This window comes from Physeter macrocephalus, chromosome 8 (genome assembly GCF_002837175.3).
Source record: "Physeter macrocephalus isolate SW-GA chromosome 8, ASM283717v5, whole genome shotgun sequence".
NCBI lineage: Eukaryota > Metazoa > Chordata > Mammalia > Artiodactyla > Physeteridae > Physeter > Physeter macrocephalus.
The window spans coordinates 83,719,888-83,746,734 of NC_041221.1; the positions used below are offsets into that span (position 1 = coordinate 83,719,888).

Consider the following 26,847-nt stretch of genomic DNA (forward strand, 5'->3'; position numbering starts at 1 on the left):
AGCATGGCAGACACTACGTTGTGATCAAAGTGAACAGCATCAGTAATGGCACAAACTGAAATCATACACCACCTGAGCAGATGCGATAAGAAGAACACAGAAGCACTTCTGTCATTGTCCTGCCAAAGGTCCATAACTTGAATCAAACCACGAGAAAAAAATCGGGCAAACTCAAATTGAGTACATTCTACAATATAACTGGCCAATAATTGTCAAAATTACCTCAAGAAATGACTGAGGAACTGAGAAAGGAGTCTAAAGAGATGTGATTACTAAAGTAATGTGTGATTTTGAACTGGATCCTTTTGTTAGAAAGGATATTGTTGGGACTATTGGAACCTGAATGGAGACTGAGGATTAGATGGCAGTAATGTGTCAGTGCTGATTTTCTGATTTTGATGGTTATATTGTGGTTAAGTAGGAAAATGTTTACAAGGACATTTGTGCTCACCAAATACTAAAGTAGTGAGGCAGCAGAGGCAACACATTGGCAACTTATTTTCAAATAATACTGTTCCTTCAACTTTTTCTTTCGACCTCAAAAATAAAAATCTTTTAACATGCTACAGAGAGATACCATTTAACATCGTTTTGGCAAAAATTTAAAGTTCTGACGGTATCAAGTGTTGGAGAGGAATTGATCAACAGGAACTCTTAAACACTGCTAATAGGAATGGAAATTAGATCAAACACTTTGAAAAACAATTTGTTCTGTAAAAAGGTTAAAACATTCACATACAGTATGACCTAGAAATTTAGATTCTAGGCATATTACCAAGGAGAAATTCTAGTGTTATGTGCTCTAAAAATTTCATATATGAATGTTCATAGCAGTGTTGTTTGTATTAGATAGATAGATAGATAGATAATATGTGTACATATACAACTATAATATGTATACATATGTATATAAAATCACACAGTATAATATTATACAACAGTGAAAATGAATGAGATGGAGGAATCATAGTTACTTAATGTTGAGTGAAAGAAGCAAGTCACAGAAGGCTAGCCATAGTGTGATTCCATTTTTATAAAGCTCAAAAATAAAGTAGGATTTATACATTATTTAGGAATCTGTACATGTGTAATAAAACTCTCCTTTTATGGCAAAGGAATGATTAACACATAATATAGGATACAGTTATAACTGTGGGGAGGCCAGGGGAGAAGGTTGGGGAAGGAGCATGTTGGATGTAACAATATTAGTAATTTTGTATTCTTAAATTAAGCTGTAGCAATGCATTAGTTTGATTTATTATGATGATTTTTATATGTATTTATATAGATGTATCAATTATTACATAAAACTATTTTTAAGTTATTGAAAACACTGAGTAATGTAAGGTAACAGGTTTGAGTTTTCCCTTTTGATGCTCGAGAGAAAGGGGTAGACACAGCAAATCAATCTACCAGGACATTTTTGACTATGTAGTCAAACAATAAAAGAAAAGCCTGGGGCTAAAGCATTAAAATACAGCTCAGTGGGCGTTCCTGGTGGCGCAGTGGTTGAGAGTCCGCCTGCCAATGCAGGGGACACGGGTTCGAGCCCTGGTCCGGGAAGATCCCACATGCTGCGGAGCAACTGGGCCCGTGTGCCACAACTACTGAGCTCACGTGCCACAACTGCTGAGGCCTGCACACCTGGAGCCTGTGCTCCACAACGAGAGAGGCCACCACGATGAGAATCCTGCACACCGCGGTGAAGAGTGGCCCCCGCTCGCCGCAACTAGAGAGAGCCCGCACACAACAACGAAGACCCAACGCAGCCAAAAATAAATAAATGAATAAATAAATTTATTTTAAAAAATACAGCTCAGTCTTATGTCCCAAGGGCCCAGGTTATTTGAGAATACTTACAACTGTTTCTACCTCAGCCTTAAACTATAGCAGGGATGGTTGGATACAATATTCTAGATGCCTTTGATGCTGTGTGCCCACCTCGTATATAGTTTCCTAACCAAAGTGTTCCATAGAAGTAGACTTTGGCATGATGATTTTCTTTGTTTTAAAGTGTCTCCTTGAAAAAGAAAATTAAACTCTTAAAAGGCTTTGCTGTTAACTAAAGAGGTCCATCTCTACTTGTCAGATGGTGCTCTGACACATGAAGAAAACAAGCAATCGATTATGTAAATAGGTAGACAGCTTTATGAAACACAGACTAGTGACCCTTGGAGCTCAGAGAATCAATGTTGTAAAACATAGATGAGTCCTGACAGCTTTTACATGGGTTTTGTTTATCTGCAATGAATCCATGTATATTGAATCAACATTTAAACTATATGCAAAAGAAAACATTTGTAGTAGTTTAATACTGAGCTCACATTCTGAGGTACTGTACATGAATACCTACCCTAACAGTCATTAATTAGATCTATAGGAGTTGTATGGCCACTAAACATTTTATTTTCTGTTGAAGTAAAATCCTTTGAAAAGGAGAGGATATAATGTAAACTTTATTGGCACAATCTTTACTAATAAAATGCAGCAATAGACATCTGTCCCAAAGATATTTGACTGAACACACATAATCATCACTTACCTCACCACAAGGATAATATAGCAAAGCAGCAGAAGAAGAGTTTATATTTTAACATCTCAAAGTACCCATTTTTGTATTTTCCACTACTTCAGGATGGATAGTACCATATGGCTTCCACATAAGTGAACCTGTTACCAATAAACTAGGACCAATGTGTAATTACATTTTCAGTGATTCATCTGTGAAACACCCTGGGTTATTTTACATGAAAGCATCTGGTTCACATGTGTACAGTGGTTATTCTGTGGTGATTGACATCTGTATTCTTCTAATAAAGTCCCAGTCTCCCAGATGTGAGCCATTGCCTTCTTTCTTATACAGACAAAACCTGCGTTTGAAAAATCCTTACCTCAACCCTGAATATGAACACTTCAGCCTTCTACACACACACACACACACACACACACACACACACACACACACACTTGCACTGTGACTAGAACATAATATAAATATTTCATGCAGTGTATTTCAATTGTTGAACAGATGTATGTGAGCACCTTTATCTCTTTCTATGTTTGTTTATACCATGACATCTGTTTTAGATTTTAAGCTCAAAGAGGGCAGTGACCATGTCAATTGACTTTTATGCAGACAGTGTCCAGTAAAACATAATTCACTCTCAAATGTTTATTAAGTATTTGTCCATTGAGATGGTGATGTTAATGACTTTAAGGAAAAATAGAGCTTATAATCTGACTGTAAACACCTTTTTGCGCTTTAAGAAATATTTGCTGTAGATGGCCCTGCTTTCAATTTCACACATTATAATTAACCAGGTAACACGTAAAGCTATGTTGTTTTGAGCAGAATTAGTTTACTTTATGTTAGAATAATTCTGTAGTGATGCGTGATACGAGATTTCAAAGAGGCAGAGTTCAGGGCAAGTTTCATGAAAGTATAGAATTTTAGCTGAGCCTTCAAGATTAAATAGAATGTGGGCATGTAATAATGAAGGAAAAGACATCTGAGGCAAAGGGAAAAAGGGAAAGAGACACTGGTTAAAAGCATGGAAGAGGCCAGCAGGCCTGGGTTCAAGGCTTGCATTGGCCATTTATGAATTGTGAGAACTTGGGTGAGTTGCTCAAATATCTAAGCTTTTGGTTTCTCATCTGGAAAATAGAGACCATACAGGACATAAGATTATCGTGACAATTACATGAATCAGGAGTTTAACACAGTAGCTGGCATAAGGAGAACATTTAACAAGTGTTAGCTGTTGTTCTCAGTGATAGATTAGCAACTTTGAATAGACTTTCAACAGAATTTTGAATATTGAATTTGAAAAAAAACAAGACAAGGAGGGCAGCTTCAGACTGTGTTGGAAGATCTAAAACTTCCAGGTGGGATTCCTATTTGTACCAAGAAAGGTCAAGTTTCTCTTCTAAAAAAGTTATCTTTTTCCCTCTTAAATTATTCTCTTCAGTTACATATGTGGCAGAGTGACATCAGAGCATGATTATGTATACTTGAATTAAAATATCAATATCTCAATGAATAAAAAACTTTTCAATGAGTTGTCACCTTTGTTTTTTGTTTTTGTTTTTTGTCCTTTTACTTATCCTCTGCACACGAGGCTCAGAAACATTGTCTGCTCTGACTCTCCCTGAATTCTGTGGAAAAACTCTTTGCCTTATCTCCAAATTGATAATAACCATTTATTTCATGTGTAAGAAAGAGAGTTTGGCCCACACATCAACTAGCAGACGCAAAACACTTATCTTCTGTAATAGGTCAGATGACCTAATCTAATTTCCCCAAGAAAAATAAATAAAAATAGCAGTCAGTATATAATATTTATGAGGTCCACCTCTGAAGTCCAATAGCAAAACCTTTTGACTTAGAAGCAAAGTGAGGGTGGTCTTCAATGAGAAACATAAAGAATTTCTAACTATTTTCTATGTTGGTAATATTTTATTTATTTTATTTTAATGAGTGCTGTCTTCACTTTCCCAGGTTTTTGTTTTTGTTTTGTTTTTAATAAATTTATTTATTTATTTATTTATGCTTGGCTGCATTGTGTCTTCATTGCCGTGCGCAGGCTTGCTCTAGTTGTGGTGAGCGGGGGCTACTCTTCATTGCAGTGTGAGGGGCTTCTCTTTTGTTGCGGAGCACGGGCTCTAGGAGCATGGGCTTCAGTAGTTGTGACTCATGGGCTCTAGAGTGCAGGCTCAGTAGTTGTGGCACACGGGCTTAGTTGCTCCGTGGCACGTGGGATCGTCCCAGACCAGGGCTCGAACCCATGTCCCCTGCATCAGCAGGCGGATTCTAACCACTGCGCCACCAGGGAAGCCTCACTTTCCCAGGTTTTAATCACTATTTTTTTCCAGGTTTATATGTATTGTTACTGTGGTTATTCTTAACATAGAACTTTCATCTAAAAATAATTTAATTTCCAGGTAGTTAAAATACATATATGCTACTTTCTTCGTTGTGAGCTGTACTTTTCCCCTTAGCATTCCTAAGAGTAAGAAATTTCAGGAACTGTAGTCTTAGAGTCAACCATTTTCAAATAGAATTAAATAGACCTGTTGTCTTAACATTACTTAGAAAGAGTATATTTAAGGATGTTCATTGAAATGTAATTTACAACAAGTATTTAAATTATTTCTAGTATTTGTCTGTGGATCAAGATTAGTTATAATTTTAAGGTAGCTCAGTGTGATGGAATACTATGAGACCATTCAAAATGATTATGTAGACCCATAATTGTTGACAAAGCGAGGTATTCCTCAATTACTTTTTAAGAAAAATATAATAAGTACTTTTCATAGTATAGTTATTTTAAAAAGACTTTGTATATATAATATATGTATATAAATTCAAAAAAGATATACACTAAAATATCAACAGGTAAATAGAGGATAATCTTTATTTTATTCTATTTTGATCAAATTTTTGAAGTCTTTGTAATATACATATATATTACTTTATATACCCCCAAATAAATAATTTTTTTGTTGCTTGCATCTACTAGGATTGTTACAGGATTTTAGAATTTCTATATTTGAAATCTAAGTCTTCTTAAGAAATGATTAGGAAACTTCATTATTTCTTTTTACCAAATGTTTAAGAAGTAACAATTGCATGCTAAGGAATATTTTTTTATTATGATTCAACACCCAAAATAAGTTAAGGAGAGAAGGTTATACAGAAAATTTAGATTGATAACTTTGGATGAAAGCTAAAAGTTGCACTAGTCTCTTCTATCCTGAAAATACAATACTAGAATTTTGGACCTACAAGGGAAATTCAGATGTGGAAATAGCCTTTTAACCCCATCCCACCTAAATGTTGGATATTTGGATTGGGTTTGTCTGGATAGTGTCTATCATTATTTTAATAAAATTCTCATGAGTATAAATAAATGTTTCCCTTAAATATTCAGTGTTCTGATACAGCAATCAATTCCATTTTCTTTATGAGAAAAGTTGCTTAAGGAAAGAAAACAGTCATTGCTATTGTTAGTAAAAATTACTTTTAATCGTTAATAATCAAGTATCTCTTCAAGAGTTATGGGAAATTACCATGTAGTAAACATCAAAATGTGTAACATGTTAATTTTTATGTGTACAACTGCAAATACAAATAAGCCTTCCATAAGCACAGATGTGTTCCTGACATCTAGATTTGGAAAGTAAAATATTTTTTTAATCTTATAAATCAATACTTTGTACATACTTCATCACACATGTTATATTTTTATTCAAATACATTTTTGTTCAGCTGGACTGTGAGATTTTCAAAGTTTTGGATTGTGTTTTATTTGTTCATCTCAGAAGCTGGCACAGTGCCTTATACTGAGAAAATATTGCTTGAAGTAAGGAATGTATGAAAAACAGATTCTTATAATTATGTTGACCACTAGTTCTCATCCTTAATACTTTCTAATAGTTTGTCTATATCATAGGCTAAATAGTCTTAGTGGAATGATCTGAGAAAATCTATTATTTACAACATTTCTAAAAAATGTATCCTGAGTTTGTTTAAAAACAAACTCTATTAAGAACAATTCTTTCCTAAGTTGTAAATCTCCTATATGTGGTTAAACTATACAAAGATAAGCATGGTTCCTGCCTTCTGGAAACTTAACACTCTTAAAAATGGAATTTTTAAGTGGTCCTTCTAGTCACTTCCAAATTTCTTAGTTATAGAAAAGTGTCCAGTGATAGATTAGGAAACGTCAAATATCTTTCTTCTTTTGCAGTATGATAAGCAGGCCTATTTTTACAGAAAGCAGTAAAAGAATGCACTGTAGACAGCAATTTAAATGAATTAAGATTTAAGATTTTCTCTGATTACCCATCCACAGAGGCCCAGTAACATTTTGAGGGGACTTTGGAGGTTATATATATTTTAAGGGAAATTATGATCAGACTGTAGAATCTAGCTGAATATTTTCCATGCATGGTTATAGCCTGTTCAATTTTCATGGTTGTCTTTTGGGGCTGCATGTGAATTTATGGGTGACAGCTTTCCTAATTCCAAACAAGTGTTAGAATTTCTTGGTTTAACATTTAATTTCTGTTTATGGTTTCTGATTTTTGAAATCTTATTCTTCTTCTTCATTGGTCATTGAAGGTGAGATTGTTGGTGGTAATTCCGTATTGCTAACAGGGGTCACATTTCTCCTCAGAATAAAGGATGTATGGAGATGAAGATTTTATTTCACTTCTGACTTTTACTTGCATTAGTAATGAAAGTGTGATTGCTTCTTACTGTTGTTTCTCAATAACCAGACAGAAGAGGTTTAAATTAACTAACACTCCTAAAGCTTAAGTAATAATAATAATAACTGAATGAAACTTAATAGAAAATCCAACTAACTAGATCCTTCTAGTAGTTGGGTTCTGAGTGCGTGTTTATTTAGAAGTTGACCAGCATTTGCTAGTGAGGCTTTTAGCCGTGAGGATTGAAACACCATTCATTTAACCATAGATCTCCCTTCCCAAACATTCCAGTGAAGTGGAGTATAACTAAACTAATAGTATTGTGTGAACTTGTAAGCATATAAATTTATAAACATCCAAAACTACTTGGAAAAGTAAATAATTTAAGTTTCCTCATAATGGAAAGTGAGCTAACTAGTGGCCAGCAAAAGTTGTCAGAAATAAAATTTCCTTGCTGAAGTATAAATTTTATGTGATTGCATTTCTAAAAATCTATATAGTTGCCCTTCTGATCTGGAATGGTTTTTATTCTGTGTAAATTGTATATGAAACTAGCTATAGCGTTTTCATACTCAGCTCTTAGAGAAAAAAGGCAAACACCCTCAGTAAGACACTTCTTAGTCAGTTTCAGTGCACATAGTTCATCATTCTAGGAATTGTGCCAGATTCTGAAAGAAACAGTAATTCTAAATCATAGTCCTTGTTCTCTGATTGCTTACAATGTAAGTGACAAAGATGTGCAGAATTAAAGTCTGAGGTTGATATTCCTTCCTTTGAGAAGTGGTTTCTATATCCCCTCCCCTTGTATCTAGGTGGGCTTTTGACTCTTTTGTAAACAGTAGAATGCAGGAGAAGTGATGCTCTGTGATTTCCAGAGAGGCTAAGTCAACAAAGGCACCTCATGCTTACAGCCCTAAGCTTTCATGTAAAAAGTCTGACTATCCTAGGCTGCCAGGCTGTAAGGAAGCCAAGCCACTGAAGAGTCTCCAGGAGCCAGTCCTACTCTTTCAAGGCTCCCAGCCAAGCACCAGATATGAGTGAATGAGCTTTTCAGAGGATTCCAGCTCCCAGCCATCATGTCAGCCCCAGTTTTTCTGGTATCCCCAGTTAAGGCCCTGATACCATGGCACAATGACAAACCATCCTCACTGTGCCCTGTGAGATTCATGGAAAGTATGAACATAATAAAATTGTCATTGTTTTGTGCCACTAAGTTTAGGGTCGTTTGTTACACAGCAATAGATATAGGAACAAAGAGCTGCTTGATTTAAGATGTACTGTGGGAGAATAGGAGATAATTAATTCCTCTGCCTAGGAGGGTTTCCCAGAAGCAGTGACATCTGAACTTGGCTTTTAATGATGAGTAGGAGCCTGCTAAGTAAAGAAGGCAGGAGAAAGAGTCCTCAAGCTGAGGGAACTTTATGGAAAAGTATGGCAATGAAGACAGAATGATGCAGTTGGTGGATGACAAGAAGTTTGGTGTGGAAGAGCACTGGATAGCTAGAACCAGAGAGGCAGACATGAAGCTAGAAATTTTGTGATTTTTTTTTTTCTATGACAAGTGAGTTTCAACTACAGCCTTGTAGGAGTACAAAGTAATAATCAGACTTGTGTTGTAGAAAGCATTTGCAGCAGTTGGAAGATGGGCTGAAGGAGAAAACAATAAAAGACAAGGAGAAATGTCAATAATTGTACAGTTCAGATGGCAGATGATCAAAGCTGAGATATAGGGCTTCCCTGGTGGCGCAGTGGTTGAGAGTCCGCCTGCCGATGCAGGGGACGCGGGTTCGTGCCCCGGTCCGGGAAGATCCCACATGCTGCGGAGCGGCTGGGCCCGTGAGCCATGGCCGCTGAGCCTGCGCGTCCGGAGCCTGTGCTCCGCGGCGGGAGAGGCCGCAGCGGTGAGAGGCCCGTGCACCGCAAAGAAAAAAAAAAAAAAGCTGAGATATATAGCTTTCTTATAGTAGCAAAATAAGATCATTTAAGTAACAGTGGTTATTTAAATTGCTGATCAGTTATTTACTGAATGTGTCTGTTCCAGCCTTAATAGTTAAGTGCTACAGCCAGTCCTGCATTTTGGCAAATCAAACCGATGCCTTTACAAAACAGTGATCTCATTACATTTGTTAATGATAGTTCAGTGCCATGTAAAAGTTTCCTCCACTGTGAATTTTGGAGAATTATGACTAAATAATTCTATTTTTACATTTTTTTAAGACATAGATTGCAGTGGGACATTTAAAGGAATGAGACCAAATTGTACCAGTTAATACACTAATGGAACCATATGTGGCACTTACTCTACTTCCTCAAAATAAACATTAGTTCAGTAAAAAATCTTGAAAAAAATGGTAATTTATATAATCATAAAGACATCACAATGAGAAAGGTATATAGTGCACTTAGTAAAGATAGTTATCTAAACATAACACACAACTGCAGTCAACAGCTTTCTGTGTGGATTGGATTGCAGTTTAGCAGTGACATTTGAACTTTTATTGAAATCATAATACCATACATGTAATAAACTTTTCCAGGGCAAAAAGGTTAGATAGGTCTTTCTCCAGTCATTCTGAGCATATAGACTGAATCCTCCATGGCTTTTACTGCCTTATCTCACAGTGACTTGCCACCAGTTGTGAGGTATAGTGATTTGTTTTAAAAACATTCTATACAACTTGGTTTTACTTTACACTTTGGTTATATTTTTAAAGTCAACTGAAAAATTTAATCTTTTTAATTCAAAATCAAAACCCACAGAATTTTGTAGATTGTTTCCATCTGCCTTCTTGCAGTGCTCTGACTCCTTTCTGGCATGTTTCTTTAAGACAGAACATCTCCCAGAATTTGACCAGAGACTGTCTTTACATTTGCCAATAATACCACATTGAGTTAGTATACTTTGTGAAGAGACGTTTTTTGTTTGTTCATTTTATGTATCAGTTATATGATACTCATTTTATCTAAAAGTTATATGATGTTGGTGGTGTTACAGAGTAGTCTGTCTTCTTTAAAATGTCTGGCTGCCACATGATCCTTGGTCACCCATTCCATGAAAAGCTAGGAAAATATTCAGGAAGGATTTGGGGCAGACTGATACTCAACAAATCAAAAGGGAAAGAGATAGGTAGGCCACAGCACAGGATGGCACTGATGAGAGGTTTGCTGCTTTGTGAGCCAAGGAATTAATTAGAGTGGGTAATTTTGAGAACACTAAGAATCAAGTCCACTAGCAAGGACTAAAATAATGGAAAAATCTGTTAATTAAAATAGAAACTGAATTCTCTCACTATAAAACAAAAGACAGTGGAGCTTTAAAAGAGAGAGAGAGAGAAGGCAAGGGAGGAGAAGGAGAAGCCTAACAAAGCGGAGTATTTATTTGCCAGGAAACTACATTCATTCTTATTTATTTACAGGTCAAAAAAAAAATTACCAGTGAAAAAATTCACCAAGTATTTCCCTGAAGAGAAAAAGCAAGTGCTTTTCAAGTGTTAAAAAGGAGGTTTACTGGTGGTTAGGCTAATTAAGGATCAAAACTCCATTCTGAATAGGACAGAATGAGTCCATACATCAGTACATAATTAGTTAAAAAAAAAGAAGTCCCATTGTTTATTGGTCCAGAGTAAGTGTGAGCAATTGTTTAGGTTCAGTTTGGGTCTGGTGTATGAAGGTCACTGAAAGTGCGTGGTCTGGACAGACTACAGTAATTTGCAGGACCAGTGTAAAATGAAAATGCAGAGGCCTTTTGTTCAAAATTATTAAGAATTTCAAGACAGTGACAACAGAACATTAAAGCAGGGATGAGGCCCCTCTAAGCTTGTGGCCTTGTGTGACTGACAGCACAGTCACACACCCATGAAGGTGGCATTGTCTGTGGTTCTTTAACAGCCTCACTTGTTAGAGCTGTCATAGTGAAACAGTCTCTGTGTTATCCCCTAGACAAGGGTTGTAGTTAGTGTATGTTCAGGGGAGCTCAGCCCCTCAGGGTTACCTCTGCCTTGGACTGTTTGTTTGTTCACTTTATATCCCAAGCATCTTGCACAGTCTCTGACCCTTGGTAAGCACTCAGTAAATAGTAGACACGGTAGGTGATGGATGATGTAGTTGACAGCATATCTCAGTGATTCTGGTTCAGTTCATCTCTAGATAAGAAGCCCCAGTGTGGATTCTTTTGAGTTTCAGGTCATATTGCACAGACCTTGCAGATGCCTCCTCCAGCCAGCTTGAAGGTTTCTTTTAGCTCTGGGCCTTGTGGGTCCTGCTCTTACTCAAAGCCTGTTTCTCTGTTAAGTGATCCTGAAACATTTAAACTGATAGATTAGAGTAACAGTTGAGTCCTAACCAAGTTAAGGCTGGAGCTGTAGGCAGAATAATGCGTTCCCCACCCCCTGCCACCAGAAAAAGGATGTCAAAGTCTTAATTCCTGGAACCTGAGACTATGTTAGAGCACATGGCAAAAGGAAATTAAGGTTGCAGATGGATTAAAGTTGCTAATTAGCTGACCATAAAAGGAGCTAAATTATCCTAGGTATCCGGGTGGGTGCATTGTATCACAAAGGAAGAGAGAGGCAGAAGAAGAGTCAGAGAAAGATGTGACAAAGGAAGCCTGGCTCAGAGTGATGTGATGTGAGAAGGTGTCCACCTGCCATTGCTGGCTTTGAAGATGGAGGAGGGGAGTAGCCTCTGGAAGTTTCTCCGCTAGAGCTTCCAGAGAGGAGCACAGCTCTGCCAACACCTGCATTTTAGCCCAGTGAGACGTGGGTCAGATTGCTGACCTCCAGAACTGTAAGATAATGAATTTGTGTTGTTTTAAGCTGCTATGTTATGGTAATTTTTTACAGCAGCAGCAGGAAACCAACAGCTGGTTCCACATTGTGGTGAAACTATCACTTCTGGTCCCTGGTTCATTAGAAGTCACTAACCTCCATGGCTGGGTATTATTTTCTGCCCATGTTTTTTCCACTTCTCTTGGTAGCCTGAAGTAGAGTTCTTTTTTTTTTTTTTTTTTCCTGTGTTTTTATTTTCCTTCATTGGACCACTGTATTTTTGGGTTCAGGCTAGTAGGTATTATATTCTCAGGAAAGCAAGCAATGCAGGCTTTTCTAGAAACACTCGTTTCTTGGGATATTAGTAATTGAGAGATAGTGAGAAAAGAGGCTTTGACTGCCAAATTCATTTGTAAAACTGAGGATAAACAAGCTATTTTTTTTCTTAAAGCACTTTAAAAAGACATAATCTGTGTATAAATTATTTTTTTAATCTCAACAGTTTAAGAGACTATCCAGCAAAAATTATCCCTGGCCTTCAGCCCAAGCTCCTCTCTCCAGAGTCGGCCATTGCTGGTTTCTTGTGAATCCTTCCAGAGATATTCTGATATTCTATATACATATAAATGCACACATACACACACACATATAAATTTGTACATATTTGTGTACAAATTTGTGTGTGTGTGTGTATATATATATATATATATATATATCTACACACTCTAATTTTCTACACACACTCTCCTGTACCTTGCTTTTGTTTTACTTAATAATTTAACAAGTTTATGGAACGACTTTAATAGCTTAAATGTATAGTATGCACGTGAAACACTTAGAGGACTTAATGGAGAAAAATAAATACTTTCCAAACATTTTAGACTGCAGATTTTATTTTTTAGAGTGTCTCATTGAATTACTTTTTCAGACGCACTACACAGCACCAAGTTGCCTTCCTCTGCAGTAGAAATAAGAATTAGCGACTCCCATATACTGGTATAGTGAGAAGGGTATGGATTTCGGAGTGAGGGAAACCTAGGCTAATACCCTGGCTTCATTGTTGACTTGCCTGCCTGCTCACGTTCATGTTCACTGGCTGTGTGGCTTTGGGCAGGTTGCTTAACTTTATTGAGACTTCTTGTTAATACTGTCTACTTCATTCATTCAATCATTTGTTCATTAATTAATACATGCAATCATTGAAGTTTATGAGCCAGGTCGTATAAAGCAGTCATTCTACTTGAGAAGCTTCTAATCTAGTGAGGGAGGCTTCATTTGTAGCGCACCAAGTAGCAAAGAGCAATGGCCTGTCTTAAAAGTAAAGTTGTGGAAAATCATTTTTTATTAAGGTGACAGTTTTCTGCTTTTATAGGCACAGATCACCAGTAGCAAATGTCACCTATACCGTTTCAAAACTTGCAAGGGATACAGGAAGTTTAACATAGGGTTTTTCAGGTATTGAGTTTTTAAAGCATGTATGGGCTTTGATATTGCTGATCTAATGAATTACCACAGTAATGTTATTTATCTAAATAAAGTAGAGTAAGAATGACAAAATCTTCCAATTTATTATTTTGAAATTCCTACATAAATTCTGGCATCCTTGTGGATTATGGACATATTGATCCTAATGTTTGTGACTTTAAATGTTAACTTGGATAGAACTAGAGAATCTTATTTTTAAGCCCATAATATGAATATTTTACAGGGAAATTTTATAATTATTCTTTCCCAATATCTATAAAGCATGTAAGTGCATGTTAACATTGTATATTTACTCTTCATAATTCTCTATTCTATGTTTTATTCAAAAATACTTATTTCAGGGCTTCCCTGGTGGCGCAGTGGTTGAGAATCCGCCTGCTGATGCAGGGGACATGGGTTCGTGCCCCGGTCCGGGAGGATCCCACATGCCGCGGAGCGGCTGGGCCCGTGAGCCATGGCCACTGAGCCTGTGCGTCCAGAGCCTGTGCTCTGCAACGGGAGAGGCCACAGCAGTGAGAGGCCCGCGTACCACACACAAAAAAAAACAAAACAAACAAAAAAAAAACCCCACAAAAGCCTATTTCTATTTTACTCCTATTCTTGATAAAGTTAAACAGCAAAAGAATATTCATTAGAACAAAAAATTTAGGAATTTAGTTGAAAATAACTAACGCAATTTATTTATTTGCCATTTTGGTTGACAGAAAGAAAGTTTCAACTTCTTTTTATTTTCTCAGACTAGTGAAACGCTGTCTAGGCCTATTGACTTCCAGACAACGTTTGGAATTCACTTGTTTTACTGAATCCTGATGACTTCAGTCTGTTAATGTATTTAGGAGATGCTTTTGGTTTTTATATGATCAACTAGAAATGTGTAGCTATTTTCCCATTTATTCAAGGTTCAAATATTTTTTTAAATACTAAAATTTAATTTGAAAATACAGTGGTAATGTTGGTGATGTCAAATCTTTAAGCCCATTATTTATAACTTTTCCATTTAAAAGATGTTTCTTGGGCTTCCCTGGTGAAGCAGTGGTTGAGAATCCGCCTGCCAGTGCAGGGGACACAGGTTCGAGCCCTGGTCCGGGAGGATCCCACATGCCGCGGAGCAACTAAGCCCGTGCGCCACAGCTACTGAGCCTGTGCTCTAGAGCCCGTGAGCCACAACTACTGAGCCCACGTGCCACAACTACTGAAGCCCATGCGCCTAGGGCCTGTGCTCTGCAATGGGAAGGGCCACCGCAGTGAGAAGCCCATGCACTGCAATGAAGAGTAGCCCCCGCTCGCTGCAACTGGAGAAAAGCCCTCGCGCAGCAATGAAGACCCAATGCAGCCAAAATAAATAAATAAATAAATAAAATTAAAAAAAAAAAAAAGATGTTTCTCTAATTGAGTTTGTTCCTTAATGAGAACTCTGTTATGGCCAGTTCGATAGCTGTCTAGTTATTTAATAGTAACAAGTACATAATACTTTGACTTGGCTGTTTTTGTGGTCATTTTGATGAAGGTTTGATTTGTTACATCCTAAAAAACAAACCATTAGATATTTGGCTTTTATTATTACCAAATAATGTATGTCTCAACCAATGTTTGGGTCTGTTTCTCTCCTAATACATTGCCCTTACCTCATCTCTCATCTTCATCTCTTGCCACACATCTGACCTCTACCCCAATCCCAGGGGAAAGTCAGAGGTGAGGTGGGTAGATGCCAGGGAAGTTGCTAGTAAAACAAAACTCTCTTTCTCTCTCTCTTTCTGTCTCTCTCTTTCTCTGTCTCTCTGTCTCTGTCTCTCTCTCCCACTCTGTCTCTCTATCTATATACATATATATATAAATATATATAAAATATATTTTATCATAATGTGAGAGAAAGAGCTACTTAAGAATGCTCTGCTTTGGTGGCCAGGCAGGAGTTGACCATTGACCATTTTGCTAGATTTTTGCTCTGACGGCTGCAGTCCAAGGGTTTAAGACTTTCTTCCTTCCAAAAGAAAACATTCCCTGTTCTTCTTGTCTGTAACGAATCACAAGCATAACAGCATCCTTCCAGCTTATTCTTCTCAACTCCAGATAATTCTTAGTGGGTGAAAATAATTTACCTAACATGTGTTTACAGATTCAGCAGTCAAAGATGTATAGAAAGCCAGCATTTGGGTGGCAAATGGGAGTAGCACAAGCTGTGGGCACACAAAATAAACTTGGTTCTTGGCTGCCACAACAACTCTCTTCCCTGGTTCTCCCCATATCTCTTGAATCATTCTATTTCAGTCTCCTTTTATTCATTTCTCTCTCTTGCCATCTGCCCCTGTAATTTTAACATTTCCCAGGATTCTATATTAAATGTTTTTTCTCTGATAGACTCTCTCTGGGAGTTTCTTCATCTCATTTGAAGATCTCTTCAACTCATTTGTCTTTAGTGGCCAGTAGTAATGGCAGTGACTGCTATCTCTGTACATGTAGTCCAGTCATCTCTCCTGAGCTCTACATCTATACAAGCATTTACCTACTCAACATCTATCTCCATTTAGGTATCCTGCGGTCACTTCAGAGTCACCCGTTATATATGAAATGGAACCCTTTATGCATAGTACTCACCTGCCCCTTCTGTAAAACCATCTTCACAATTGCCAAAGTTACAGGACTCAGAAATCTGAGAGCATTGTCTTGGAAGAGCAAATAAGATCCAGAACTATTATGTACATACACAGATACACACACACACACACACACACACACATCATTGTTCAAAGAGGAATATATAGTTTTGCATGTTTTTGACTTTAAGTAAATAGAATCATATTGTGTATTATTTTGTGCCTTGCTTTTTTGCTCACCATCATGTTTGAGATTCGTGCATGTGTGTAGCTGCATCGTAGTCCATGGTGTGAAAATTCTATAATTTACTTGCCCATCCTGTGGAGAGACATTTGGGTAGTTTTCAGTTTTTCACTATTATAAATAATGCACCTGTGAACATTTGTGCACATATCTCCTGACACACATATGCAAATATTTCCCGGAGTATGTAACTAGAAGTGGAATTCTTAGTTATAAGCACATAAATCTTCATGTACCTGGACAGTTATTGCCAAATTGTTATCTAAAGTAGTTTCAAATGTTTATACTCCAGCCAGTAGTAATTCATCTTGTCATTTCATGTTCTCTGTGATCTTTGCTATTGTTGGACATTTTTGTTTTTGCTAATCTGGTATAAAATACTTCATACTGGTTTTCATTTGCACTTCCTTGGTTTCTAATGAAGTTGAGCTAATTATCATATGCTTATTTGCCCTCACTGTTCCCTCTTCTTGGAAGTTCCTGAAGTCTTTGACATATGTTTTTTAATAATGTTGGGTTTTTAAAAATTGTTTGTAGGAATTCTTTAGATAATCCTTTGTTAGTAGCATATGTTGCAGTATTTCCTCTCAGTTTGTGACTTGTCTTTTCATTGTCTTTAAGATGTCTGTTGACGAATAGAAGTACTTACTTCTTATGCTTCTAATGTAATTGAATTTATCTATCTTTACCTTTATGGTTTCACTTTCCACCTTAAAAAAAACTTTCTATCCTAAGATCCTAAAGAAATTCTCTATTTTCTTCTAAATGCTTTAAAATTTTGCCTTTTCTCATTTAAATGGTTAATTCACCTGGAATTGAATTGTATGTGTAGGTAGAGATATAGTTAAGCCACATACAAATTGACTTTTGGTTTTTGACTTTAGAACCATTGTTTGTGTCATAGTCAAAGGAGAATGATTTTTCAAGTGTCACAGTGCCATCAATCATTACAGCTTTTCCTGGACCTCTCAGTCTGCTCAAACTGGCACCTTGACATTTTTCAGAAATATTATTTTCAGAATATGTTATAAAATGCAAGTAATTCACTCCAAACAATACTAATGATTCTCATTTGAATAAGAAAAGATTGATACTCCAACCATGGTAATACCAATATTAAACGTGGCTGAGAAAATGTCTTTACAAAATGAGCCAATAACTGGAAATAATCATTTAAAAAGATGTCGGTAATTTAACTCTCAGAAAGTTAGAAGTCAATCATTCATTCTGACATTTTAGAGAAACTTTCCCAGGATGAGATATTTCTTTTGACAAATCTAACTCCTGATCTACACTATTTAGATTTACCGTTAATTAGATGGTGTAATGCAATTTTAATTCAAGTTATAGAGTGTGTGTGTGTGTTTTAATGCAGTGTGAAATCAAGTAATAAAACATAAAACTCTCTGCAAATTATTGAGACCATAAGCCATTTTTTTTTCTTTTTTTCTTTTTTTCTTTTTTTTTTGCGGTAGGCGGGCCTCTCGCTGTTGTGGCCTCTCCCGTTGCGGAGCACAGAATCCGAACGCGCAGGCTCAGCAGCCATGGCTCACGGGCCCAGCCGCTCCACGGCATGTGGGATGTTCCCGGACCGGGGCACAAACCCGTGTCCCCAGCATCGGCAGGCGGATTCTCAACCACTGCCCCACCAGGGAAGCCCCATAAGCCATTTTTTAATAAGAATGTCGTCATCTGGAGAAGTTTCATTTATTCACTTTATTTGAAAAGTCCTTATACTTTAGCCTTTAACTCTACAAAGACGATTTCTTATTCTGTCATTAACCTTTCCTTTTAAATTCACCTTTTTTCATTTATTCCACAGGTATTTATTGAGAGCCTGTATTTTGCAAAGTAGTCTATTTGAACATAACTGTCTCAGAATTTAGGGGGGACTGAAAGAACTTCCAAGACCATTTATAGTAACCCTAACTTTCTACAGCTTAAATTCAAGACACTGAGATCCAGAAAGGTGCTGCCACCTGACCAAAATCTTAATGTGGTGAAGCATAAATAAAGATCGCCTAAGCTTGGATTCAGGATTCTTCCTTTTGAACCATGTTGTCCATAAAAACTATCTAAAAGTCTACTTGAATCCTATATACTGATTTAATGTTTATAGAAATTCCTAAAGGGATATATCACTGTGAACAAATTACATTACACAGTCGTTGCCTTAAAGCTACTTAAAAAATGTTTAGGGTGAAAAAACATATTTGAAAAAATTTAGAGAAAGTAAAAAGTTTAATTGAAAGATTCCTGAGGGCAGAAATTATGTGTTACCTTTATCAAATTTGTTATATTTCCCTAACACAATGAGCTGATCATAGTACATATTTAAATATTGATTAAAGGAAAAACTAGTATTGAAATATTGGGTGCAGACATTCGGTACTTTAAATGATCAGAGAAAATGAAAATCAGCTTCAATGTGGAAAGAAAAAAAAAAAAGGAAAAGGATAAAAAGTCTTCATGGAACATTTAAAGTGGGCCATAACTAGTGGTTGTAACTTAATTAGAAAGAGAGGAACTCTCAAGTTTCAAATTGCTTGTTTAGCTCACTTTCTATTAAGACTTCAGGTACAGGTTCTCTGAGTTATTTGCTTTCAAATTTCACCTCTAAGTGTGAATGCTTGGAATAAGCATGCTTGTGAAAAAATAATATGATAAATATGCTAAGATATAGGTACAAAGTTATTGATCATTGTCTTGTTTATAAGAGCATTAAGAAATGGAACCAACCCAAACAGTCATCAGTGTATTCTTAGTACAAACAAATTAAAATTAATGATGAGTATAGATCTAAATATATTTTTCAACATGCAAAGACATTTCTAATATATTTTCGAGTAAAGACATCGAGCTGCAAAATTATATATATAATCTCATATTTGTAAAAAAAAAATGACATGAAAATACAAATGATGCAAAGTAGGATGATGGACGTTTTAATTTTCTTCATGTTTTTCAGGAGTTTTATAAAGTCTTACAATAAACATTTATTACTTATAAAAATGATTAAACTATTTTTTTGGTTGTGGGGAGAGTTCTAAATTTACTCTGTTGACTTGCCACAGATATGAAAGCTGTAGAACAATGATCTCCATTCATGGAACAGCTTTCATTGAGTACCTATTATGTACTAGACACTAAGAACAAAAGAGTCAAAATCTATATCTTAGGCTCCCCATGACTTTAGAAAGAGATGGGAATCTTAAATGGAGAACCAGGGATCTATTCCCTTCAGACTTGTCACTTCAGAGTGGTCCTTTTGTCTTATGCTGATTTTTTTTAACTAAATTGATCACTCTTTGTGTTCTGGTTGTACAGTGTCTAGATGGCGAATGAAATTACAGAGGTTTTTCCATATCTGACTTTTTAATTGAAATAATTCAATTCTCTCTTTTGCTAGGAGGAGAAAAAGCAATTCTAAGATGTATAATGTGTTTTGAGTTGACATTGAAAACTTATACATGTAATAATTATACTTCTGTACTGTATCATTTTCTCCTTCTATGGAATATATTTTTAGATATTTAATTACATGTTACAGTGATTATGTCCATATTTATTGTTAATTTTAACATTGAAACTCCCAGAGGGTAGTACTTGTCATCTTGACAATGCATTAATGCCTAGCACCTCCGCATTCCTGTGAGGGTTATGTTATCTGAACTTGGCTTGCTCAGGATAAGACAGAACATGTCCCAGGCCTAGTAGCAGCCAACCATGGTTAATTGTATGCAGTCATGAGGCCAAGGAGGACCCTGTGGTGGATTCATTTTTAATAATCTGTGCAACTAAGTATGGGTGCAGGCTTTTGGAAGTACTCATAATCTAAACATAACATTTGGGGATCTTTAGTTGGTTAGTCTTTTAAATTAAAGAAACTATTAGCAGGAGCTCTTTTGTAATTTATGCAATATTAGGAGCTAATAATAATAGTTTCCAAATGTTTTGTGGGAATTTACAAGCATTTTCATTTATAACATCTCATTTAATCTTTAGACCACCTCTGAGGTGAGAGAACAGAAGTCCGGTTAGGTTAAATGACTTGCCTAAAGTCACGTGGCTAATAAGAAATAGACCTGGATTTAAACCCTTCAAGTCCTATTCGTTTTTTGTGTGTGTGTGGCTGTGTTGGGTCTTCGTACCTGTGCACAGGCTTTCTCTAGTTGCGTCGAGCAGGGGCTACTCTTCATTGTGGTGCACGGGCTTCTCATTGCGGTGGCTTCTCTTGTTGCGGAGCATGGGCTCTAGGCTCACGGGCTTCAGTAGTTGTGGCATGCGGGCTCAGTAGTTGTGGCTCACGGGCTCTAGAGCACAGGCTCAGTAGTTGTGGCACACGGGCTTAGTCGTTCCGCGGCATGTGGGATCTTCCCAGACCAGGGATCAAACCCGTGTTCCCTGCATTGGCAGGTGGTTTCTTAACGACTGACCCACCAGGGAGGTCCCTCAAGTCCTATTCTTTTTTAACTGTACCAAACTGCTATGATGCTTCTGCCTTTGTAGTTGGAAATATGGGTATTTTACTGAGTATTACTGGGTTGACTCAGACAAGGTTTATACAGGGTATAAATATACATTCCTAAGGTCTTCTTCTGATTGAGCTCTGTTACCCTCCAGCTCACCATTTTTTTTTTTTTTTTTTTGCTGTACGCGGGCCTCTCACTGTTGTGGCCTCTCCCGTTGCGGAGCACAGGCTCCGGACACGCAGGCTTAGCGGCCATGGCTCACGGGCCTAGCCGGTCCGCGGCATGTGGGATCTTCCCAGACCGGGGCACGAACCCGTATCCCCTGCATCGGCAGGCGGACTCTCAACCACTGCGCCACCAGGGAAGCCCCAGCTCACCATTTTTGAAACACCAATTATCCGTTAGTGATCATGCCTTTTATCCTAGGACTCAGAGAACATTTACATAAATATAGAGATCCGTCCATTGATGTAGTAACTACAGTACTGAAACAATAAATTTACTTACTAAATGAAGATATGTAGATTCAGTAAATGAATGTGGACCAACAGCATTTCATCAACAACTGCTAAAAATGTGAAGTCATTATATACACACTTACAATCAAATGACCACTAAAAGAAATTTATGTGATCAGAACTTCCTGCTGTTGAGATTCAAATGAATGTTAATAGAATTTAAGGGAGCCGAAGGAAAGTGTAAATTGTGATGGAATTATTAAAGAAATGGCTTGAGAAATCTTCAGTATCTTGGCATAAAAGTACAGCACAGAGGATATTTTATTTCTTGACCTTAATTATGAATATTGTTGTAGACCCTTGAATTTTTGTTAGCTCAGAATAGAGGCAGATTAATTCCAAAGCAGTTAAAGAAATTAAATGCCTTTCATCTCTCTTTATGTTAATGCAGCAGTTTGGAAACAGGGTTTAACTTTTATTTCACTTATGTATCTGTTAATTGTCTTATACTCTGTATGTAGTTTTTCAAAATAAAATTATCTTGATTTTTCTTTTTACTCTAGGCTTGATCCTCCACTACCTGAGATGTTGAAAAAGGATCACAGCCCAGCTGAAAACATGTCTTTAGAAACTCTAAGAAACAGTAGTCCAGGAGACCTCTTTGATGAGATTTAATTGTCTCAAAAAGTACTTTGATGTTCACAAGACTGTGTTTTCTATTCATTTCCTTAAACGGCAAAAGAAAAATTTCAATTCAGCAGCAGCTCTTAGTGTGCTTTACAATGCAATTACATACACACTAAGCTGAAACCATTATGCAAAATGGATTACACATGTATATGAAGATATGATTTGATGACAGTAGTGCATTATTCTAAACTATTCATTCAGCATGCCTATAATTAGGTAAAATCTCAGACCTTTTTGTTGCAAAGGTCACATTTACCTTATTCAGCTCACACATATTATATGTAGTAGCTATCTATTCTGTCTCAGAAGATTTTGAAAATAGGACAAAGAAAATGTCTACAAATTCTTTTTTGAATAGTCATATTCTGAACACTGATGTTTGAACATTTTAATTTGTGGAATGTTGTGTAAAATCTATTTTTAGTTTGTACACAAACAACCTGAAAATCTGATGATAAAACTTTTGATTGAAGATTTTGTGTTCTTAATAAAAGATGTTATCTAGTTTAACTTTTTCCTGCAGTATAGTAACAGGTCTTTTATAGAGTATATATTAATATAAATGTAATGCTGTTTTGCATCAAAGCGTGTTTTTCAGAGATTGTTGATAAAAGGTTTATCTTATAGGTACAAGGGCCGTCTTTGAAGACAAGGACCTTGTCGTATCCACTTATCTATCCCCATTTACATCTGGCACAGATTTTTTTTTTTTTAATATTCATCGTTTCTACTTCCTGACCTCTCATTCACTTCTATCCAGCTGAACATCCATTCCCTCCATGCCACTCAAGTTAACAATGACCACCATGTTGCTAGTTGGTCCATTCCCAGTCCTCATCTTACTAAGCCTCTCAGCAAAACATTTGACAGAGCCAATCATTTCTCCTTAAGAAACATTTTCTTCACTTGACTTTTGCAATAACATATGCTCTTTGTATTTCTCTTCCATTCTGGCCACTAATTTTTTAGACTTCTTGGCTGAGTCCTTCTCCTTGTCCAACAGTTAAAAGTTTCAGTGTCCTGGGCTTAATCTTTAGCCTTTTCTTTTCATTACTTACATTGTCTCCCTAGATTATCTGTGGTTTTAAATACCATCTATATGCTAATATCTCCAAACTTAAAATACTTCCCTTTCTTCCCTTCCCTTCCCTTCCCTCCTCTCCCTCTCTCTCTTTCTTTCTCTCTCTCTCTCCCCCACTTCCCCCTACCCCCCCACCCCCGTTTCTCTGTCTCCCTATAGAAAGTAAGTCCCATCATAGCAGAGGCATGGCCATCTGGTTTATCTCTCTACCCGCCAGTACCTAGGACAGGGCTGGATTCATAGAGACTTAGTAAGTGTTCGTTGAAGGAATAAATGCATGTCTATCACGTAGTAGCCCCTCAAATCATCTAGTTTCTTTAAGTTACTAGATCACTTTGAAAAGAAACTCATTAAAAGATTGAAATTTAGCTTGATGATTTGATACAAAGAAATAGTTGTTCAGAAAGCTCAACTACCTTTTGTGATTAATTATAAATAAATATACATATATGATTACACATAGGCTTGACTACAGAGAGAGAATGAGAAGGAAATTATACATTATTGTTTATATCAGAAATAGGATTTTATTAAGTCAATGGAACAACAAAATATTTTAAATAGAAATTTTACTGCATTTTTATTTCTATACTAGCTTCCATTTAAGAGGAAAAATTTTAATTAAATGTAAATATAAATATGTGAAATATAATTATAAAATTCTACTCAGGCACCTAGGAAATTCACTATAATAATGAATTAATATAATCCAAGATTTACCTTGGATCTTTCCAAGGAGATTGTGTACATAAAGTACCAGAATCTCAAGATAATGCTACCACATCTGAATAGACCACAAATGACTAACCAAAATTAGCATACATCAGTGTATATATGTATGTGTATGTTATGTATATGTATATATATATATTTTTTTTTTTTTTTAAGTGAAAGAGAAGAAGAAAACAGAATTTTGGCTGTTAACTCACTAGTGGTGAGAAAGGGATACATGGAAAGTGTTTCCTAAGTAATCATAACAAGAGAATCTATAAAGTTCATGGTACAGTTGACCCTTGAACAGCATAGGTTTGAAGTATGCAGGTCCGCTTATAAGTGGATTTTTTTCAATAGTAAATAATATTGTACTACACAATCTGTAGTTGGTTGAGTCTTCAGATGCAGAATTGCAGATATGGAGGATCTGAAGATATGGAGGAGCCACAGATAAGAAGGGCTGACTATAAATTATACTCAGATTTTCGACTGTCTGAAGGGTCAGCACCCCTATCCCCCATGTTGTTCAGGGGTCAGTTGTATTGTATTTTTTCAGGGCAGTGGATCTTTTCAACCACTGCTATGTGTCAGATTAATTCAGCTGGTTAGAACAGAACAGAATAAGCCCATAATCATAGTTTCCTCTTTTCTATCTCTTGTGGTTTTATAGTTCTTGTCCTCTATAGACAGATATCTATAGATTTGGTTAAGATGTCCAGATTCTATCATTCCATGCCATGATTTTGTCCCCACATTTTCCATTGTCTATACTCTAAAATAGATTGTTGTGGAAGACACTGAAATGGAAGGCACAAGAATTGAGTTATAATGCAGCATGGCTTTTTTTTTTTTTAACATATATACAATTTTATTTGCCAATTATACCTTGATAAAGTGGGAAAATTACCAAAGGATTTGAATAGATATGTTTACAAAGAAGATATAAAAATTGTAAGAAACACATGAAAAGAAGCACAACTTCATCACTCATTAGGGAAATGCAAATCAAAACTATATTGAAACCCCAATACATAAAATAGATAACTAATAAAGATCTACCCATAGCACAGGGAACTCTACTAAATACTCTGTAATGACGTACATGGGAACAGAATCTAAAAAAGAGTGGATGTATGTATACATATAACTGACTCATTTTGTTGCACAGCAGAAACCAACACACATTTTAAATCAACCATACTCCAATTAAAAAAAACCTATATTGAAACCAGGTCACACATACTAGGATGGCATAAGGACTATGCCATATTGTTCTTATGCTGGCATAAGGACTCCTGTACAACCAAGGCTATAAGATAGATATACACATAATTGGGAAAAATGGAAAGAAAAGCAATTGGGTCAGGACTTGTGCTCCTGGGAGGGGATTCAGAGAAAAAGCGAGATTGTATGGGTGGGCACCCTCCCTGGGGAGTGGGTGGGTCGAGAGCCACAGACCCAGTATGTCAGTTCCCAGGTCCTATGTAGGAGACCAGCACCCTTGGCTGGTTGAAGAACCTCTGGGACAGACAGAAAGGCTGGAGAAGCCTGGACTCCTTCTTAAGGAGTGCACACATGCTGGCTTGCCACCAGACAGGTGCTTCATGTATTGCAAACATTTGTTCAGTTAAGATACCTTTGACCTCTTCAGCATTATTATTTCTGGAAATGTATTTTGTTTTGAAATTGATTTTATTTGATGTTAATATAAAGACTCTAGCCTTATTATTATTGTTACTATTTGAATTGTACATCTTTTTCTGTCAATTTAGTTTTAACCTATAATATTTTAAGTTCTATTGTGGGAAGCATAAAATTCAGTTTTTTTTAAAACACATTCTGTTAGTCTCTATCAGTAGATGGTGTTTAGGCCATTAGCAGTTAGTTTGATGTGATGGTTATGATTTTGTTTCAGTCTACCAATTCATTTTTTGTTTTCTAAATTATTTTCTTGATGATGATAATGATTATGAATATGACTTTATTCTCATTTATTTATTTATTTAATACCTTCTTTGGAATATAATTGCTTCACAATGTTCTGTTAGTTTCTGTTGCACAACAAAGCGAATCAGCCATATGCGTACACACATGTCCCTATATCCCCTCCCTCTTGAGTCTCCCTCCCACCCTCCCTATCCCACCCCTCTAGGTCATCACAGAGCATCGAGCTGATCTCCCTGTGCTATGCGGCTGCTTCCCACTAGCAGCATGGCTTTTTTGATCTTGGTGCCCTCACTTCTAAAACAAGGTGACTGCATTTCTGAAGGTTTTTTCAGCTTAAGATTTATAATGATTGACCCTGGCATCAGATGGTATGGGTCAGGCTTCATTAGGGAAGTTCATGGAAGAAAAAAATCCCATCCCAGGAAGAGGCATCTTTATTATGTAGTTTTAAAAAGGTCAGGAAACTACTTAAAACCTTTTTCTTAGTGGTGCATAACTCAAATTTATAAAATACTAGATCCTATGTTTTGGAGCCAAGCAGCTCTTGGGTAAGTTTGTTTCAACAAATCTTTATAAGGGATTAGTTATGCAAAAAATACAGAACTGAGCCATGTGGAGAATTTAAGGATAAATCCATCCGTTCACCAGATATTTGTTAAGCACTTGCGTCAATCTCTGTTCTGGGCACTAGATGAGGCAATGAATAGTACAACTGCTCTGTTACTGTGGAGTTTATAGTGACGTGAAATTTGGGGTGTGCTCTCCAAGAGTAGAGTATATGAGTGAGTATATGAGAGTGGGGTTGAGATTGGGGCTCGAAACGGCTGTATGGTGAACTCTAATATCAAGGAGTAGTAGGATAAGTGGCTTAAAGAGAAGGATAAAAAATTTAAAGTTGTGGGTGAGGATCCATAGAAGATAAAGGATCCAGTTGGGGGCTTAAGAGAAATTGGTAGGGGTTGGGGGAAAGTCAGCTGAGGGTGAAGCTGTCTTCCAGGTCAGAGGAGAGTACAGAAGGTCCTGGGGGATCAGATGTGAGGTTAATTTCCAAGTTTGTAATTGTGAATCATCCGAATGAAGAAGACAAGTTAAAAGGTATCCCAGGAGGAATGTCGGCCCGGAGCGTTTAGGAGTGTGAAACTAAGCTATATAATAAAGATAAGGAGAGAATTGAGCTCCACAGT

The 26,847-nt window shown here is 36.6% G+C and overlaps 1 protein-coding gene across 2 annotated transcripts in view; it reads left to right on the forward strand.

Moving 5' to 3' along the window:
* Positions 1-22,414, forward strand: part of XRCC4 (X-ray repair cross complementing 4) — a 283,471-nt gene extending 261,057 nt beyond the window's left edge. For both annotated transcript variants that reach the window (XM_024121119.1, XM_024121123.3), the window contains exon 8: positions 21,795-22,414. In XM_024121119.1, coding sequence (XP_023976887.1) covers positions 21,795-21,906 — 112 coding nt within the window. In that variant the 3' untranslated portion in view covers positions 21,907-22,414. The remainder of the gene's footprint in view (positions 1-21,794) is intronic.
* Positions 22,415-26,847: the final 4,433 nt, after the last annotated feature.